At 35.8% G+C, this 21,230-nt stretch overlaps 1 protein-coding gene across 3 annotated transcripts in view; it reads left to right on the top strand.

Annotated features, from left to right (window-relative positions):
• CHRM3 (cholinergic receptor muscarinic 3) overlaps window positions 1–21,230 on the top strand; it is a 251,418-nt gene that overhangs the window by 56,984 nt on the left and 173,204 nt on the right. For 2 of the 3 annotated variants that reach the window (XM_079297860.1, XM_079297859.1), the window contains exon 2: window positions 20,544–20,657. In XM_079297860.1, coding sequence (XP_079153986.1) covers window positions 20,626–20,657 — 32 coding nt within the window. In that variant the 5' untranslated portion in view covers window positions 20,544–20,625. Of the gene's footprint in view, window positions 1–20,543; window positions 20,658–21,230 lie in introns of those variants that run through there. The other variant, XM_079297861.1, reaches the window with a different exon arrangement.

Genomic DNA, 21,230 nt, shown 5'->3' with positions numbered 1-21,230 from the left:
AGCTAGTCAATGTCAAAAAGTTCTAGCTGGCTTTTTTTGTTGTGTTGTTTTGTTTCATTTTGGTTTTTATATGTTAACTAGTATTTGTCAGAGGAATGGAAACAAAGTTCTCTTGTGAAAGATTCTTCAGTTACTGTGTCATGGTAGATAGCAGGATCTGTGCTATATGCACATCTGAGAGACAACTGAAGAATCATAAGATGGTGTTAAAATTATTTTAATGAGAGAAGGGAAAAGAAGAAAAAATATTGCTTGTAATGTTTATATCAATTTTACCAATGAAGTGGCACTTTTTTATTTCTACATAACTACTTTTAAGAGACTCTTCTGTTTAAAACAACATTTATTTTTAAAAGAGTGCTAAGTATTAGGCTGTTTTACCATGAGCCATGTTTTCCATCTTTTTAATGTAGTAAAATACTGTAGTAATACTGTTTAGTATTTAGCATTTACTTTGCTTGAATTAATATAGCTACTTTGAAAGCCTTGGTAATTACCCTTTCTTGCAAATGGCAGTTCAGACAAAGAGGGCTCATAAATTTTAACATATCCTTAGAAGGACACCAATTGTTCATGTGTCAGGGAAATGAGGAATAATTTATTTTCCAAGAATCTACCCTATGCATCCAGTTATACCTGTTCTCTATGAAATTTAAACTAGAAAGGTTCTAGAACACCTGTATACCAAAATAAGACAATCCTTTAATTGTTGGAGAATGAATAAAGATCACTGAATCACAAAGGTTAAGTGTTGTGGAGATTTACAGGAGAGTGCTTTGCTCTGGTTAATAAAGTGAAAGTTGAGCACTAGGCACAATGTTATCAATTTCATGAAAAAGCAATTAGAGCAGGTTGACACAGCTAAAAGGATTTAATAAAGGAAAACAAGTTGGAAGGATGGGGTAAACTCATCCACACACAACTTTGATGTTGAATACTATTTCCCAGTGGGAGTGTTCAAAGCCAACAGCCTTGGGACTCAGTGCTTAAGCCTCATTCTGTGTCAATTCTGCTTTTAATTTTTATTCCCCTCAAGGAACAATATTTGGGTTTTGAAGAATAAATTGGCTTAAAATAATTGATTATGTTTGAAAACATGTTTGGTGACTAGCAACTTTGCTGAGAATCGAGGCAGTTCTAAGGAGCCCAGGTATCTTAGAAAATCTGCCTGCTTAAGTGGATGGACCTAAGCAGTAATTTTAGCTGCTGTGCTTAGTTATAGCAGGCAGATTCCTTGTTCATATAATTCTACATTGATCAAATCTAGTAACTGGTAAAAAGCTAAAAACTGTCTTTTCCAGGTTTCATCCATCCATCTATCTATCTATCTATCTATCTATCTATCTATCTAGCTATCTAGCTATCTAGCTATCTAGCTATCTAGCTATCTATGCATATGTATATATATGCAATTATATTTTATATGAATAAAATAAAAATCGAATTGCTAATGACTCCTGGATATATATTTTTGTCATTGAGAGATCTACTTTTGGGTTCATACTTCTTCCTCTTCCACAAATATAGTCATGCAGCAGGATTTGTTCAATAGTATTTTTTTTTTCTCCACTGCACAGAGAAGTGGTTATAGTTTGAAAGCTGAGGACATAGTTTCATGCCTCTAGCTCCTCTTCAAATGTAACTAAAACAAAATTAATAATGAAGCTAATTTAAGTCTGAGTAAACCAATTTAAGGAACAAAAGTATATCCATTGCTGCTTCCATGACTTTAGTTTTTGTCTTTTCATGAAAAAATAATGTTGTTGTGCTCCAGCATTTTTCCCCTCACTGGTTGCATGTGCATTGGTGTTTTTCTGGTCGTTGGTGTGCTTATAACTCAAAACCCCTGGGGGTCCCTATTTACTTCACATTGCTTCATTACCTGGTTTTGACAATCATGACCTGGCTTCTCAGAGGAAATCATACCAAAAATCTCATTTCAGATCTGCAGCAGTGGAGTTTATCCTGATCTCATTTTTACACAGGGAGATTGTATTACTTTAATTATAAAATTGTTTGAAATTTTAGCTCAAGCTTATCATCGTTTTTAAGGCAGATAAAACAGAAAGCAAAGAGCCTTGTGCTTCATAATTTTCTTTTCCACCCTCTTGGTAGTTTACTTTTAAATTAATATTTAAATTAATTGGCTTTTTTCTGTTTGGCAATTTTGGTGTTTTGTTTGATTTTTAACATTTTCCCATTTTTGAGTTTTGAGGTAATACTTCTTCGTTGGAAACACTTGTAAGGAAAATAAGATTCCTCTAAAATTCATGGTGGTAAAGGCAAATTTTAATTTTTAAACTTTTTAATCTTTAAAAAATGTGCATAAATATTTGGCAGATTGTTTAAAACTATTCTAAAAGAAAATTAAATTTTTTGTGCCTGTGTATTTTAAGAATTGGAAGCTAAGATTTCAATTTATACTGGTTCACAAACAGCACTTTTTTTTTTTAAATTAGTTTTTGATTAGTTAAAATGTACATATAAACTTGAAAATTAATTGGTAGGGTAACTGTAGAAGTTAAATGATAATACAGGCATAAAAGAAATCCTTTAAGAAAATATAACAAGCATCTTTCATTTGATTTATGAAAGGAATTGAAATATGCTGCAGTATTATCCTCAATACTGATTATATCTAATGGGCAATTAATTTAAGCTTATTTAAGAAAGTGCAGGGAAGAAACAAAAGGGTTGTACTGTCATTAAGAGAGGATGTGAATGTCAAGCATGGTGGATCAGAAATGAGTCAGCAATTTGCCTTTTAAAAGCAGATGTCTGATGTGATCTACATCTTTGAAATGCTTGGAGCTGACATTTGCTGTAATGGATTATTGCTAGTGCTTGTTGAAAACCAAAATACTGCTTTTTAGAAAGCACTTTGAAAAGTGTGGTTTTGTTCCAATGAGGAAACAAAAATTGAGACTTTTCCATTTTGTCCTAATAAAAGAAGAGATGGATGTACTTTCTCCTTTCTCCTCCTCCCCTAGTTCTGTGCTGGTGGGGCACACCCCGCTTCAGTTAAATTATTTTTCTGGGTTTTGTGTGGTGGCTCCTTCTTTCCTGCTTTGCAAGTCTATGTACTTGATCTTCTGAGAAACATTTTTCATTAAAATGTGAGCACAGAGAGGCTTTCCAGTGAAGAATGTCAGAGTTTAAAAATTTCCTCTTTGCCTTACTGTCATGTTATTAAGTCATGTGGTTCCTGTACTGGTCTGTGTTATATTGATGTAGTTGGTTGTGGCTTATGTGAATTACAGATTTCAGAGCCTTCTTAAAGGTCCTAGCAGAAAAATCTCTGTGTCAAGGAAAAAAACCCATCATTATAAAGTGAGTGTGAAGTTTAAGTTTTGGGGTGTTTTTTTGTTTGATTGTTTTGGGTTGGGTGGGGTTTTTTTTTTGTTTTAGTTGAGGTTTTTTGTTTGTTTTGGGGGGTTTTTTGTGTGTGTTCATTTTTGGAGGTTTTTTGTGGGTTGTTTTTTGTGGTTTTTTTTTTGTGGTTTTTTTTTTTTTTTTTTTTTTTTTTTTTTGTTTGTTTGTTTTGTTTTGTTTTTATTGTGCCTGTCTTTGTGTTCTCTTCTATCCCTTGCTGCTCTTTGGGCAGAAGAAGCACTCAGAAGCCTTCCCCAGTTACTAAAGCAGGAGAGGGCATGGCTTGAACAGGTTGGAGAGACTGAGCTGGTCTGGTAGTATAAAACAAGCAAATTCAAGTGCATTTTGGGATGATAGGCACATCTAAGGAAAACAATCAAAAATAAAAATACAGCTAGGTTTTCCAAATAAATTGCAAGTGTGTGTTTGACAGGTGCTTTTGTTTATAAACAAATAAATTACAGTTTGTTTTGGGGAGGAGAGGGAGAACATCCATAGTGTTTTTTCAGAAAGGATATCTAATATAAGGATCACTTTATGGATATCACCAGGGGAGGTGGGCAGCCTCTCTGCAGCAGTGCTCTGTGCATCTCTCACACTTCAGCTGTGTGAGCTGGCAGTGAAATGTCACTGTCTAGGAGTCATTCCAGTTCTGACCAGTCTGCTCTCTGTTGACTGGTGGCATTTTCTAGCACATGAACAAGTCTTTGGGCAAGGGATGCTTTAATAGCTTATGCTTTTAGGGCCCTTACCTGTTGTGGCTTATGCCAGAAGGGAAGTATCCTTTATTTCAATAAGGATCACATGCTTATCTTGCTTTCTGTCACAAATGTCTTTCCTTATGTCTCTAAGACATTCTCTGAGTGATGTCTAGCTGGCGACTGGCTCCCTTTTGTCTACAGCTTGTTGCTTCTGTTTTTCCCATTATAGATATGGTGTACCAAGGTGTTTTACTAAATGTATTTTGTGGTAATATCCTCTCTGTATGGCCAGCTGGCTTTTCCTGTGTCACAGAGGCACCATGTGTCTCTTGTTAGAGCAGTCCCTTAGTCAGGCTTCTTGTGTGGCTTCCTCTGCTCTCCCTGTCAGGTGGCTTCTCCAGTGTTTTTTTTTTCAGTGTAGACCTAGTCTAAGTATTTGCTCATAGCACAGACATAGCCTTGTGCTGTATGACCTGGGAGAAGTAGTTATCTTGTGGGTCCATGTGCTACCCTAGTTGCATCCTCTCTCTTGGTGCACTTCTCCTTCTCTTCTCCCTAAGCAGTCAGGCCTAAAGACAAAGTTTTCTGAGCAGTTCCTTGGCTGGACAATGAAGTGCCAGGATTGCCAGGTATGAAGATGGTAATGCCCTGCAGATCTGGGATGACTAAGGCTGGCATGCCTTCCTGTATGCAGTTTGTCATCTTGGGGAAGACACTACAAAACAAATGATCCCTCTTGGGATGTTTTAGGTGCTGGGTGCCTTGCTGTGGCTGCAGAAGGGTGTCACCCCACAATCTGCTGCTCCAGTGCCACGGTGTGTGTTCCCAAAGGCCAAATTAAGCCTGGAATGAATTGTATTTTGGAAGTCCAAGGTAGGCTTTTACTATGGAGAGCATGCACCTAGAGCCCCTGTCTGAAAACTTGGTTTGGGCAGGAGTGACTTAGAGGGCTTTTCCCTTCAATCAATCCCTCCACTAAAAATAGTCCTGTTATACCCTTCCCACATGCCACTCTCCTTTAGAATAAAAAACTAAGTGTACCTCTTCTGAGTGGTACAGTATCAGTTAATCATAGTAATCCAGAGGGTTCTGTTCAGTGTGTAAGCTGCACAGTGCATTGTGGCAGTGTCCTTTATTTTGTCTTCTGGCTACTCCATGCCTCAGTAACATCTACTATGACAAGAAAATACAAAGTGTAGAAGAATTTAAAAAACAGATTACTGTAGTCCACCTGATAGGCACCATAGTGAGAGAAAAATTTCTGTGTCCCTACCTCTGCTACAAGCTGCTAAGGTGATTTCAAGCAAGTTAATTGGAACTCCCTCATTCTCTGCCTGAGCTTATTCATTCCTGAAAATTTTCAGGAATTTACAGATCTCTTCTAAAGGAAATCCCTGCTTTCTGACTTTAGCCTATAACTTCTAGGGAACAAGTGATTTCTCTTGTTATGTGATACTGGTGTTGTCCCATTACTGAATGGTTAGAGATTTAAAAACAAGTTCTGGTGATTGTGATATAATTTGATTTATGCCTGTCAGTAGAGTAATTATAAAAATTCTGACAAGTTTATATTCTTTTTCTGTTACTGGCATTCTTATATTGCAGCTTGGAGACAAGTCTGCTGGCATGTGTCTGTGCAGAAAGTCATACTCTATTGCATGTAATAGAAAAGGCTGGGGGGGAGAAAATAAAAGAAAACAGGAATAAAAGAAAAGCTTTCTACAAGGCAAGATGATTAAAAATGAAATAGATATGAAAGGCAGCTTTAAACAGTAAAAATACAGAAAACTTCAAAGCTTCATCTGTTACCCTTTGATTGTAAGGCAGAACCCCCTGTGTTGTGTACTGAGAATAATTGTATATCAAACATTGTTGCTTCTGGGTGTTTTCAAGAATGAGTGAAAACTTGTTCACAACATTTAATTGCAACTTTACAAATAACTGAGTACAAAACAATAGTAAAAATTCCTGTTTGATAATGCAGCAATGAATATGATATGTGGGATTTTCTGCAAAGGAGAATCATCTTTAGGTTTTTGTTTTCCTTCAATAGTTGGCAACCATTCTTTTTTAATAAGCATTTAAAAAAATCTGGAATGTCACATCACTTCTGCTGGCATAAATCTGGAGGAATATATCTGCCTTAGAGCACCTCTCTGCCTTGGTAGACAGACACAGATTCACTGAAAAATCTTTTTTTTTTTTGCGAAAACTGCTTTTGATTGCAAAATAAGTACTTTACTGTCAGTTTTAGTCTCTGAATTATTGACTGTGACTTTAGCTCCTCCAACAGAAATGGAAAGGCACCTGGAGACACCATAAGTTAATGCACTGGAATGGAGCAGGGTCTTTTGTTTTCTTGGCTTTCTGTTCCTGTAGTTGAGGCCTCGTCCGTGTGAATTTCTGACAAAAACATGCAAAGTTAATGATGGTTCAAAATGTAAAGGCTCCCTGTAGCTCTGACAGACACGTGCATTTCTTAGATAAAAGTATTGGGTACCTTGACTCCATTTGGCCATCCTTTTTGGTTTGTTTCCTTCATTATTTTTGGCTATCCTAAACCAAGTTTATTCCAGTTGGACATCAAAGTAATTAAGCAGAATTGAATCATTCATGCATCTGATGAGATAAAGACATCTTAATGTGAAGTTTTGTTTTAATTGCCTTTTATGGAGCACAAGAGGATTGTAAATAGCCAAATGAGCTTTCTGTGATTAGTAAAACTGACCATTCCCGGAAGATGACAAACCAGAGAAAACTTGCATTTTGACAATAGAAAACAGAAGATTATAGAAATTAATTTTCATTTTTCATATTATTTGACTACATGCCAAAGCATTTCAAGTGTTTCAGAATTGCTCAACACAATTGAAGCAGGAAGCAGTTAAAAATATGTATTTAAATTTTCACTTTTCCTAGAAACAAACAAACACATTTAAGAAATTGGAATCCATTTTAGGGAGATTTGATTAATTTGAATCCAAGTATATCCTGATTAACCTGGGTTCTTGATGTAATTTTTATAACCTGACTCATTTTTGAAGGTGGCACGTGTAAGTTGTTGAGACTTTCTCAAGACCTTGCAGGAATGGTATTTTGAAGCAAGGAATAGATCATCTTACTGATGAAAGTCAGTCTGGTCCCCTATTTACAACAGCATCTGCTGACACAGCTGACTTTGAAAGCAGATCTCTTCCTGACACTCTCCCAGTATAAACAGGTGACTCCAAGGACGTGACATGTCCAAATTTAATTTAGGTATCTCTAGCCAAGCAATGAACTGCAAAATTAGTAAGTTACCTGTGAGGTGTTAGCAGATCTCATAGAAAAAATTGCAATTGCAGCTCTCTATCTGGCACAAACAGTAAGGAAATTTTGCCTTTTACTTCTTCATAGGGGAAAAATAGTCCTTTGAAATACTTATTTTCTCACATTGTATTGAAGGTGGCTTGGTATGTGGTAGGTCCTTTTCATGCCTTAATATTAAAGTTTAAATGATTTTACAGATACTCTGATTCTTTGCCTTTAGAAAGTACAGATTAGATTTTTTGTAAAATTTTTGTTATATGGACATGTACAATGGGAGTTTTGTTCAGATGTAACTTAACAAAGCTTTTTAGGATATGCAGGATCATTTAAATATCTTTATCTGGAAGCCCAGAATATTTGTAGTAATTGAAGAAAGACATCCTAGACTTAAGAGAGTACCTTAGAGTGGGTCCAGAGGAGGGCCATGAGGATGATGGAGGGGCTGAAGCACCTCTTCTGTGGGGAAGAACTGAGAGAGATGGGGTTGTTTAGCCTGGAGACAAGAGGAGGCTCTGGGAGGACCTTTTGGTACTCAAAGGGGGCCTGCAAGAAAACTGGAGAGGAACATTTTAGCAGATTCTGTAGTGATAGGACAAGGGCTAATGGTTTTAAACTACCAGGAGTTCCTTTAGATTAGATATAAGGCAACATTTTTAATGTTTTTCCAATGAAGGTGGTGAAAGAGTGGAACAGGTTGCCCAGGGAGGTGATGGATGCCTCATGCCCAAATATTCAAGGTCAGGTTAGACAGGACTCTGAGCAGCCTGAGCTTATGTAAGGTGTCCCTTCTAATTGTAGGGGGATTGGGCTAGTTGACCTCTAAAGGTCCCTTCCAGCCCAAACTATTTTATGATTGTTTATGATTGATATGATTTTAGGCAATAAAGATTTTAAAAGCTCTACCATGGAGAAGACATGGCACTGTTCATTCAGGCCCAAAACTGTTAAGCAGTGCTTATGCTCATAATATGTCTGAGAATCAGAGTCTCTTAAGATGACATTAATCTTTTTGTCTGGAACCATGTTTTGCATCTTCTTCTCTGGCCCTTTTCTTTGCCGTTTTTCATGTGTGATAGCCTTGAGCAACTGCTGCTGCTTTCTCTTCATCTGTGTCCTCTTCAGAGCCAACATTTCAGAGAAAATAAATACATTTACCATTTATTCATTTGGTCATTCATCCCTTTACTGCCTCTTCCTCATTTTCAAAATGAGCAGGAAGCTATTTGTGACAGTGACTCACCACCAGATTTTACGAGGGGATTATGCTGAACCTCACTGATTCACACACTGCAGGCTTTGTTGGAGGTCAATGTCTTGGCAGCATTCCCCTGTAAATACTATACAAGTTCCAAGCTGTTGATATTGAGAGAGCTTTAAGTTATTTCTGCCTTCCTTCTGCTGTGCTTTGTGTTCTCAACAGTTGCCAGCAGGTGGGCAAGGTGAAAAATTCTGTCCCTGTGAATATAGAAATTGGACATTCGGTCAGTGCGTGGGTACCTGCTCAGCAGCAGCTGCTTTCCTGGAACATGCACTGATTTTTACTTCCCTTAACTTACAGAACTGTTGTGATGAGCCCCTAAAATATGATTATTGGTCATAGTCTTTCACTTTGTAAGTTTTCCTCCCCTCTTACCACAAGAATGCTTCCTATCCCTTTAAATCTAATTCTTGCTCTGTATCATGAGATGCATTCTTCAGGTTGCTTTAAGGGGTGTTTAAGATGTTTTAACTTAGGGAGGAATCAAGTCTTTGAAATCAGGGAGATTTCCATGAATTTCAGCTATGCAACAGATTCCAAGCTGGAGATTTGATATTTACCTCTTTGTATTTCTCTAACATTTCCTGCATATTTATGGGTGCACACATAGTAACCTGTGTACTCAGTAGCATTTGGGGAGGTCCAAGAAGCAGTCCCAGTAACACAACTATCTCAACTTTGTTTTCCTGAGCCCTGCCAATAGCATATTACTTAATTTCTGGCACAATAGGCCACTATACAGGTTGTACACAAGATTTTGAAAAGACATTTGGAGGCTTACCAACAGTGCAAGAAAAAAAACCAAAAGAACAACAAATGACCCATAGAGTCAAGTTTAAGGTGTTCTTTGTGTTGTAATTTTCTGTTTTTTAAAAAGTTATCTTGCTCTGGGAACCTTGGGTTATTAGTGTAGAAGAAAGGTGAAAGAAACTTACCAGGTGTGAATACAAGTTTTTGCCATCTGATATCTGCAGTGAGTCTTACTCATTTCCCTGTGATTCTCTGCTCCTGCAGGACATTTCCTTAGAGCCTTTCTGTCTTTCCTGGAAATAAAGACCTCTTCCAGATCTCACTAGGCAGGTGCAAAAATTCATTGAGCTTGGGAAGGTTTTTTTTTACAGATAAGCTCATCAATCCCCAGGCATGCCACTGGATGCTTTATTTGACTTGGTGATGGGGACTGACAGGATTCCTGTGGTGGAGAAGATGAAGAGCATTTTCCAAGTTGTCCATCCAGCCCCAGGCACACTTAGTTTTGGGCAGATCGCAGTGTAGATTCCCATATTCACCTCTCTCAGTGTCTAACATCCAGTCAATAGTCTGTAGGTATAGGAAAATAATAACTGACCATTTTTCACAGCAATGGGGCTTTCCCTTTGTGACATGTCTTCTTAAAGAAAGAGAGTATTTTCTAAGCTCTATTGCTTATTTTTCTCCTTTCTCACATGCACAGGATATTCAACCATTATCAGAATATGGCTCTTACTCTTTGCTGCTAAAACAGCATATTTTTTTTTCCACCCCCTAATATAAAGATGTTCAGTTAGATCTGGAATTTGAAACAGTTTGTTCTATAAGCGAAGAAAATAGCTAAGCTTTTTTGTTGCTAATTTTGTTTCTGTCTTATGTTATCTGCATTTTCCTATCATCCTCTCTCTGGGTGGACCTGATTCAGAAAGGACAGATCTGAAGATACTCCTGGTGCCAGCAGATGGAATGGCTGCAAGGCAAAGCAGATTAATACTTAGTATTTCTTGCCCGTTTTTAAAAGGCCTTCTCTCATTACTGCTGTTTCCACTACCTATTCATTTTTAAACTTGTAGAAGCCTCACAAGTTAGAGCCTAGGCTTATGTTTCTATTCCATTTTTGAAGAGTTTTTTCCTGAGAAATAAGAAAACAAACCCCCTTGTAATGAGGATGTTTCTTCATCTTGTATTATCATGATTTTATTGTATCTGATATTAAAAAAATATTAACATGACAATAAAAATGGTCATTCAGGTGAACATATATTTATGTGGAAACCAGCTGAATGGTGAGGTTTATTGATAGTGTAAACTTATTTGGGATAGAGAGGGAAACTGAAAGAATTGCAGAGGGATTTTGGGAGATGGAGATAATACCATACCCAGAAGTTACCACCATATGTGGCTCAGTGATTCTGTAGACTGTCTGGAAGCTGGGGAATAAGTGGTTTATTCTTGTGGATAACTTTTGTCACTGCCTGGGCATTTGCTTTTGGTCACTGTTGGAAGTGACAGTCTGAGCTTATTGGACTCCTTTCAGAGGCAGTACAGTTCTCTTATGATCTTACAAGCTTCTGAAATAAATGCGTTTAAAAAGCCAGTAAAGCTTTTTCAAGCGTGACAGAAAGCTAAGCAAAGGAAAAACATGAAAGCAAATAAAAACAAACCAGACACTCATGCATAGGTTTTACTTGGGAGGAAAAAAATATAATATTGACAGTTTGTGGATGTATTTCTTATTTGGAAGGCTTCAGCTGTCTCACTTTGGTAGTTTGCATTCTGATTTATAAAGAAAAATGTCAGCATCTTTGTAAGAATCCAATGTTTTCAGGTCACAGGGCATGAAAATCTTTAGTTTGGCTGGATGTACAAAGCGAATTTCAGCACAAATTCCTCAAGATGAGATTAAAATCATACATTTACAATTACTGTCTGTTAGAAACCTTTGAAGAAACAAACTTTGTTACAAAAAAGGTTTGTTTTCCCTGGAAAGAGAAGGTCATTAATGTTTGGCTTATCATGGTCACTATCTAAAATATAAACACAGTTCCCTGTCACCAGAGTGTCTGAGGAACTGCTGGTTAATTCTACTTGGAGGGAAAAGACATTGTGTTTTAGATCTCACCCTGTTCAGGATTGTCATGTGCTCTTGCCAGTACAGGTATATATACTATTGATCTTTATTGATTTTATTTCAGAATGAATGGACACTAAGTTCAACAGGCTTTTTGTAAAGAATGTCTAGAAATAGCATTATCTTTTTATTAAAAACAGCTATAGTAGATAAAAACTAATGCAAATAAAACACTTGAAACAATTTTAGTTATCAGGTGTTTTTTAACAGGAACTCGATTCTTTGTTAAAGACAAAATAAATCAAACCCTAATCTAAATAAAAAACTTTTCTTCCGCATCCACTCCTAAATTGTTCCTTGGCAACAAATACACCAATTTTTATGAGTGTGTTCAAAACTTAGATTAGTTTTTCAGAAACATTTATGACTTTCAAAAATTATTCAAATTGATAAAACAAAATGGTCAATCATCTTTCGTGCAAAAAGGATGTCTCTTAAGAAAAAAAAAGAAAAAAACCTCAAATTTTGAGATTTTCTTAAAGGTGTAGTTCCAGAATATCACATGCGCTGGACCATGCCTGAATGAAATTCAAATCTCTTTTTTACATGTAATCTGATTTTTTTAAAAAATAGAAGAAAGACAATAAACAGATTGTAATTGTGAAGTGGAATTAATTATATGGTTTCTAGTACATTATCAGTCATAGCTGCTTTTTGTTTTCCCCCTTATTCTTTTGATAGAAGTTGCAAAAGTGTTTTTTGCTATTGTAGGATCACAGTTTTGTACTCTTGTAGGTTTCTTAAGTGCATGATTATCCTGTTATTCTGTATAAAGCAACGTTGTATGGTTCTGTGGGTAGTATGAATGATCATGGATTAAAAGGGATAAACTGTGACCAAAGAAGAACATTTTGCTTTAATGGAAACATTTTTCTTTGATGGTGTTCTGTTGAAATATTCTGGAGATTTATTGTTGGTTTGGTTTTCATTTTATTTTTGGGGTTTTTTTTTATTCTTTTGGTTTGGGTTTTTGGTTTTTTTTAGGGTGTTTTTCTGTTTGTTTGGTTGAGATTTTTTTGTATCATGGATTTTGAAATAGAATTTAGAAAAACTCAGCAACCTGGCTTTTTGGCCCCTACCAGCCTTGAACTCATTCTCCTCTCTGATGAGTTAACTGTTAAGTGATAACAAGTGTTGCATTTTCATGCTCTTCCTCTTCAGCAGTTGCCTATTTCAGACAATTGCCTAAAGTTTATGAAGTAATTATCTTTCCATATACAGCATGTTCTTCTTTTCCTTTTGGAGTTTTTAAAAAATATCTTAAGGTTAGCCTTTAGGTCATAGCTTTTATAAGTTTAGCATAAACCTTTAATCTCTTGTGAATGATTTTTGTGTGTAACTTAGTCTCATAATTATTACTAATACAGCTACCACATAGGGAACAGTATGTCCTTGTAGTATCTGAATTCTTTATCTTATTTGCTTAGCTCATATTAACAGAAAAAATATTCTCTGTCCCTTCTTATTCCCTGAAAAAAAGACCTTCCTAGACAAAATAACAGAGCAGGAGTAATGCAGAAAATTACTTTTAAGATTTGGCTAACAGCATCTTGGTTAGGAAAGCACTAAAATTTTGAGGGAAAAGATTTCTTATTCTCTCTTTGATTCTCTCTGTGCCTGGGGTTAAGTTAAAATAAAAATTATGCTATAGCAGTAATAAAAATAGGTTTTTAAACATTGTGTTTTATCACCCATGTAGAAATCAGTAATATAACTTGGCTGTCTGGAATCTGTACAATATGGACTTACACCTTAGTAACAGAAGACATCTTCTGAACTAATTTGTTCAGCAATTTAAAGAGTATTGTGAACTAAAGAATATTTTCTGCTACCTCAAATCTTTTGAATGTTTTATGTCTTAGTAATTATAAAAAAAATACTTGGTCCTTAGTGATTTTGAAATACTATATTTTCACAAAAAAAAAAAAGAAAAAAAAAAAAGAAAGAAAAAAAGTGTAATGAGTGTAATGAAACTTTATAACACACTTTCTTTCCATATTTTGTGATTTTACTTCTACTTTCAAGTTGCTACTTCTAATACAGCTGTTCTAGAAATGAGAAAATTTGATGGCCGTGTCTGAGGTATTCCATTATGTCTTTGGTCCCTGTAAAGAAAAAATTCTGACAAATGAGCCAGCTAGCTCCCTTCTCCAGGAGACAAAGAGCCATTTTCTTGGTTCCTATAATCCGTGGTTTGAGGTTCTTGCCTCCTCTCTCCCCAAAACTTACACTCTGAACACGTGGCCTGTGTTACTTAGAGCATCACAGGCAAGCAACATGGTCAATCAACATTTCAGATGTTCACTAAGTCATCCCCAAACAAAGTAGGTGAAATGCTTTGCCAGCCATTTTTAACTGCTTCCCCAAGAATTTTTAATTAATTTTTCTCTCCAGTTCTGCCTGCTCCATCCTTTGAGAAACACCCCTATGCTTCTGGTCTGAACCTCTATCTGTGAGATCCTTGGAGGTTTTTGACTGCTTGCTTTGGCCCCACATATTAAATTTTACCTTTGCTTTGAAGAAACCAGAATCGTTTCCAGATTTTGAAATCCCTAATAGTGTATAGAGTGGCTATTTGCTGCACACCAGGTTGGATGTTCATACTACTGTAGAGGAGAATGAATTGCTTCTGAAGAGGTTAAAATCAGTCCCATCCCCTCACTTTTCACTCCAAATTCGTGTTCCTGGTGTTGATGTGCATTGAGGAAGATGTGCCATGAATCTGTTGCAACCCAATTTCTCCTGGATAAATTTTATTACGAAATAATTAATATATCATAGGGAGTATTACAAGGTTGGGGTGTTTTGTTTGTTTTTTAACAAGTGGTAGTGTGGCTGGTCTGTGTAGAGGTTTATTGTTTACTAACACCAGTTCACCGATGGATTAGTTTTGGGGGCACATGTAAGCACAACCTCATTGCTACTTTGTGGGAGTAAGATGATTCTGCTTTCAAATTCCATCCACAATCAGTCTTGGATAAGGATTATTTCCTGGTTAAGGAGTATTTTTTTTCCCCTCTGCATTTTATCTAACTATTGTTTCTAAATGCTAGAACATACATTCAAACCATCACTTCTGACTAATTAGATAATATATATATATATTTATGATATGATAATATGATATGATATGCTCATATAATATGAGCATACAAATGCTTCTTTTGCCAAACAATTTGTTACTAGAAATTTTAAATAAATTACAATATAATCATAAATAATTTGTCTCACAAATTTATAATCATAAGTAATATGTCTCACAGTGTTGAAGAGTTGAGGCAAATAGGCTTGAAGTCATTACAAACATTGGAGGGAAATATAGTAAAGTGAAGGATCTCTATGAGGAAAAAGCAAAGAAAGATGCAAGTGAAATGTAAATTATGTTTCATAATTTCACTCACCCTGTACAAGTGGAATTCACTGTTCAGAAATCACAGGTAAATAATTCCTCTTTGAGTGAAAATCCATTGTTTAGAAAATTAATATCAGCCAATTCTTTGTGAAAATTGCTGATTTATGTTCCTTTGGGATACTTGTATAGCTCCATGGGACACTCAGGAAATTGCCAATTTTTAGAAAGGTCTTTGTAGCAATGACAGTAGGATACACATGCAATCTAAAACTGTGAAGTAAACCCAGGACAAAATTTCTATTTCATCCTCTGATACCATCTGACTATTTTTGCATTCAGCTTAGAATGTCTGTTCTCAGAGCAGGCTGGCCTTCGTGACAGAGGTGGATACTGGTTTCAATAACCAGAATTTTCTTTTTTTTTTTATTTTCTTTTTTTTTTTTTTAATGCGTTCTGCCAGATGCATTTTTAATTAACTGAGCTTCAAATGCAGCTTTGTTCAGTTTTTTCCCCCCTACATTTCTTCTTTTTGGAAAATAGAATTTTAATGAATATCATATTATTTTTTCTCTGAGTAGTTGGTTTTTTTAATAGATAGATTTTTTTTTTTACAAGTGCAAGCTGAATTGGTTGAACTTTGAAAATAGAGTTAAAGACCAAAGTACTCATTATCATTATGATTTATCAGTACTCGTTAGATGTTGTGGTTATGAGGTCTCACTCTTAAAACAAACTTGAGAGTTTCAAGCCATAGTGTGCTGTTCCACAGTTTAAAATGTTGCATATTGATAACATAAAACAAAATTTGATTAAAACAAATTGTATTAGTTGTTAGGGGCCAAAATTATTGGTCACTTGAATACAATCCAGTTTTGATAATTTTAAGGGGACAAATGCATTCAAGATTTTTTGTAAATAATTAATATATGGTTATTTTTCAGGGTGTTAGAATAAGCAACTGCCATTTAGCATGTTGTTGATACAAATTTTAGTAGAACCAAACCTGATGAGAAGTTTTCATTTAAATTAGGAAAACTGTATGAACAGCCATCAGTTTGAGTATAGCCCATAATTGAAAACCACGTGTAGCTTACTTGTTTTGTCACAAAAGCTCTTTGGCACCTGTGTGCATTTACATGGTTGTGTCCATCCTGATTTGCACAGCGTGTCTGGCAGCACTGTTGGGCTTTTGTGTTTTCTTTTTGTTATTTTATACCAGGTAGTAACTGCTGGTTTGACTGAAAAAAAGAACAGAAATCAAGAATTATGCTTACAATTAGAGGTGCAGGTACAAAAAATGTTCTCGTGTTACACTTTTAAGGAATGAAAATTCATGTGACATCCAAGCATGTCTCCAGCATGTATTGTGCCTGCAGAGCAACAGAGGCAGGCTCTGGGAATGACCACGTTCCTCTCTGCCCCTTCAGATGAGCAGCACTGGGACAGGCTGGTGGAAGCTGCAAATAAAGGGTCAATGACAATAAAGTTCGAGCGACTTGTTGATTTTTATCTGTACAAGCTGAGCTGTTTGCAATTGGCTATTCGAGATTAGTCTCTCACTGAGTGTGAAGTGCAGCAAAATACCTATGGCTTCTGATTAGTCTTCAGTGCAGGTTGCTTGTTAGGGAAAAAACCCTTTGCCTTTGTTGAAATGACAGTTTGGATTTCATTAGAGAACAATGCTTACAAACTACTTCTGTCAGTAATGTTCAGTTCCTTCAAAGCAACTTTTCTCATTAATGAAATCAATTGCTAATTCGTGTTCCATCTGGGTGCTTATGTAGCTGCATAAGACACTCAGGAAATTGCCATTTTTTAGAAAGGCTTTTGTGGCAATGACAGTGAGATGTGCACAGCCTAAAACTCTTTCCACATTTCTGAGAGCTGGAAACCAGGATAGAATTTTTTACTTCAATCTCAATTCATTATTTTTGTGTTTTTTGGACCTTAGAGGCTGTGCTCTTGAAGCAGGCTGTTCCTGGTGCCTGGAGCTGTGCTGGAGAACTGCTCATCAGCAGGAGCTGGCTGAAGGGATATGTGATCCCAGTATAATGCTGGTGCACAGAGACTGCATTTTTTATGTCATTCTGAGACTGTATTTCAACTAACTGTCTTATGTCCAGCAGAGGAGTCACAAATAAATTCTTACTGTCCACCTGTGACACATGAGTGCTGGGAACAGATTAAGACTCTGGCTAGAGTGAGGAGATTTTTTAGTTGGTGCTATTTCACGTGTTTTGTCACTTTTAAAGATTAATAGCTTTTCTTTAAAAGACTCTTTGTAGGGAATAATACCTTATTTGGTTTTGTGCATACTCAAAAAATACAACGATGTTAGTCCTTGCAGAGTTTATTTTTTCCTTCATGTTCTTAAAGTATTTGAAAACATCAAAGTCTTTTTATGGCTTTTTATTTTATGGGAAGTCAGAATACCACAGGAGAGCCAAAACTTGTATTGTTTTGACTCTGCAGACATCTTCTTGACTGATTAAAGCTGTCAGCAGAATGTGTAAACACCATTTCCAGCTTTTTACATTGGTCACTAAAGCATCCTTAAGTGCAGCTCAGAAATCTAGTCCTGCAAGACAAATCCCTCAATCATATGACTGAATGATGGTCAGGGGCTTCTGTTAGAATGCTTTAATAACTTTGCACTTCACAGCTGTAAGTCAGTTCTCTTATATTTGAGTCACAGTGATTGATCAGCTCTATGTAGCTAGTCTTCTGACATATGAGTGAATTCACTTAAAACAATATCTACTTCTAAGTTAAGACAACGTAATTAATTAAAGGAAAATGTAGTTCTTCAGAGATTATAGAACTGCAGCAGTTACCATGCCCTGCTCATTGTGCATACTGATGGCTTTCTACATTCTACAGCTTCTCACACTGCAAAGTTCCTGAAAATTTTGTGGAATAACTGCTTTATAGTGAAGGAAAGATATGCCAATATAAAAAAAAAAAAGACTGATTTCTCACATTAATTTTATATTTTTCAAAGGAAAGAACTAGGACAGTAGGAAATTGTCTCCTCACAGTTTTCTTAAATGCTGAATGTTACAGTTTTTTGTCTAGTTTTAATGTTGTTTGGGGTTGTTTGGTTATATTTGTTTATTTCTTTCAGCACCTGGAAGGAAGTCCTTCAGTGAATTCTAAGTCTGTTCAAGGAAAAACTTAGATTATCTGATTGCCCACCTTACTGTTTGGCAGGCCTGGGCTGGTGCCTTGTCATAGGTGCACAGCTGAAAATGATGAATGAAACAACAATTTATCTAAATAAGTTATGGAAAGAGCTTATGATAAAGATATGGCTCTTGCAGGCTTTGAAAGAAAAAAAACGCCAAGTAACTATATCAATTCTGTTACACATTTTTCACATTTTATATCAATTTCATTTGGTCTTTAGAAAGCCTAAAATTCTAAAAGCTTGTACTGAATAATTGACATAGCAAAGTTGTGAATATGAAATACTGGTTTAAAATACTAATATATTCATATAAATACTGTCTTTACCAATAAAATACTTTTTCAAAACAAGATTGTGTTTTGATGTGTGTTTCAGTAGTAACAGTGGTAGGTGAAGCACTTTATCTTCCCTCTGTGCCTACCCCTGTGTGCTTCATCCATTACAGTAGCATTTTGGGTTCAGTAATATTCCAAGGAGAGAAAACAGACCTACCTTGATAAAAAAGGACAAGTTTTTCTCATATTTTTCTTGGATTGGACCAATTCCTCACTCTTGTTCATTTGTGCTGAAAAGATAGCAGAGATGTGAGAGGTAGCAGCAATAAGTAGGCTGTTGTAGGACTTGCTAAAAGTTGCTGATTGTTTGGAAAAAGCCTTATTATACTTGAAAATATGTAATTTTGTCCTGTGAAAGAGCATTAGAAAAATATTTAGAACACATACAACAAAAACTATTGTATGTGAGTAAAATGCCTCTTCCCAAACATATTTGTTATGAATTTTATGCTGGTCTCCACCATGATAAAATACCCTTACAATTAGGAAAATTAAGAATTTAATTCTCTTGTATAAAAAATCTGGATAAGAGTTGGTTATTATAAATTTTGATGGTGATAATGTTTTCTACTCATGTGCACTTGATTGAATGCATCTTCAGCATTTTTAGTGGGTTTTTAGAGGAGTAAAGCAGACTGGGAAGGTTTAATGTTGGGCAGAGTCATGTTGCTGTCCTTAAATTATCAACAGAATTTAGATGTAAAATTGCAGAAGATGGGATCAAAAGAAATGTGTGATTGATGCAGAGAAAAATAATCTGTGGAAAAATATCAGAAAATTATATTCATTTTACTTAAGCTGTTATCATAAAGGTGAAAAGATAATCGATTTCTCAGCTTCTAAGTTCTTTGCAATTCTATGGAAAGTGTAAAGCCCCACTTCAGAGAGATCTCTGAAATCTCATTTTCTGATGAAAAATGTGTTTTCAAAATCTGATTTTAAAAGAGTTTCATGAAAGAGGAACCACTGTGCTGGGGTCACTTTAATCCTAACTTTCTTTTAACCTAGGATTTGACTTTAAATATAATTAAACTTGAAAACCTCTTTTGAGAGGAAACGTTTAAATCTGAAACTAGAGGGGTGGAAGCCTCCCCATCCCTTTTTGCATTGAGGAAACAAAATACAAAAGAACCCACCAATTAGACAATAACAATAACAAATAACCAACATACAAACAACTGCCCCCCACCACAAACAAACCACAAAACTCAATAACCCCAAATTTATCAAGTTTTCTGGTGTGAGCCATTGTTTCAGTTTAACTTGTAGCACTTGCCGGGAACTTTGAGGAACCATAAAAAAATGGTCCTGGATAAAAATTCTTACAAGGAGGCCTACTAAGGATTAATTGAGAGAAAACAAGATTCCTGAAAATTGCTGATATAAATTTTTTCAGTGAAGTTACATTGGCTTTTGCCTCCATGCTATACAGCCACTTGGCTTAGAATCCACTTCTCCTGCCACTCTGCCCACCATCAAAGTATAGAAATGCAACTCTGGGATCAGATCCTCAAGCAAGCTTTGTAGCACTCTGGCCTTAGTGTTTAGCAAAAGAGAAACAAGGAATTAATAGCTGATGATGGGATGGTGGGTGCCCCTTGTTCTGCATGTGCTGTTAACCCAAGTTGAGTAGTGTCTCTTGTATGAAGGTGTTTGCTTTGTCAGCTGTCTGCTCATGTGCAGTGGTGTTCCCCATCATCCACCTTTGTAGTTAATTTTGGCATGTGGAATTTTTGTTTTGGTAGAAAATGTGCAGTGGAGTCCTGCATAAATGAATCAAGAAGGAAAATACTTGAAAAATACTGTTTTGAGAAAACACCAGTGCATACAACTGTCATCGTTAAACAACATGGCAAAAAAGATGAATCCTGAAGTCAGCTGGAAGTCAAAAAAATCTGTACAGTAGCCTTTGTAGTAAAATAACTGCAAATGAAATATCTGAGCAAATCTTGCAGTGGTTATAAGAGAATATGTATCCACCTCTTGCTGGATGGTGATATAGAACAGGCTCTTTTGTTACTGTTGTTTTAGAAGTATGCTTTAAACAGCTGTGAAACTGTATTTTAAATAAAGAACATTCAGTTTTAACTTCTTCAGTTATTATATTTTGACTTCCCTATTTTTTTGGGTTTTTTTTTTTTTTTTTAGAGATCTTTATGGTATGGCAAAGTCTTTCATCAGCCGATGGTATAATGGACTACCAGTTGGATGATATACAGTCATCTGAAACATGATATATACTCCTCCTCCTCCGTGTCCATGGTGAGTTCTGCTTCTGCATGTATATATTAAATGTTTCAGAGAAAAAACTAGAAGTTTTCAGTGACCCACATTTGATGTTGTTCCTACTGTTTTCGTATGGATTACCCTGGAGCTGTCAATTTACTGACTACATAAAACCCATTCTTTTTTCATCAGCTGTAAGAAAATGTTTTAAAAACCTAAGTTCAAAATTAACTGTATAGAACTTTTCTCTTTTTGGAATATTTTAGAGCTGTGCAAAAATCCTGATATATAACCTGAAATGTTATCTCTCCCTTCAGCTTGAAAGCATCTTCACCTTCGTTTAGTGTTTCTAGTTCAAATTAGATTCCAACCAAATGTTCTTTTTGGTCAAACAGGTACCACAGTGAATTTAAGAATAAGGTAATTGTAACTGCATTACAAATATACTATAAAAGGTAAAAAAAATTAATTGGATGAAATATTTGGAAATAATTTTTCAGTCTTATTTTTGCACTGCTTCTCTGTTTTGTGCCTACAGTTAATGTGATTATAGTATCTGTGAGTACTGTTAAGTATAATCAATAATACTGAAAGCAAGGCTCCTCATAT

The sequence above is a fragment of the Erithacus rubecula genome (assembly GCF_903797595.1).
Source record: "Erithacus rubecula genome assembly, chromosome: 2".
NCBI classification, from domain to species: Eukaryota; Metazoa; Chordata; class Aves; order Passeriformes; family Muscicapidae; genus Erithacus; species Erithacus rubecula.
Note: the sequence above shows the minus strand (reverse complement) of the source record. Positions and strands in the feature narration are given on the sequence as shown.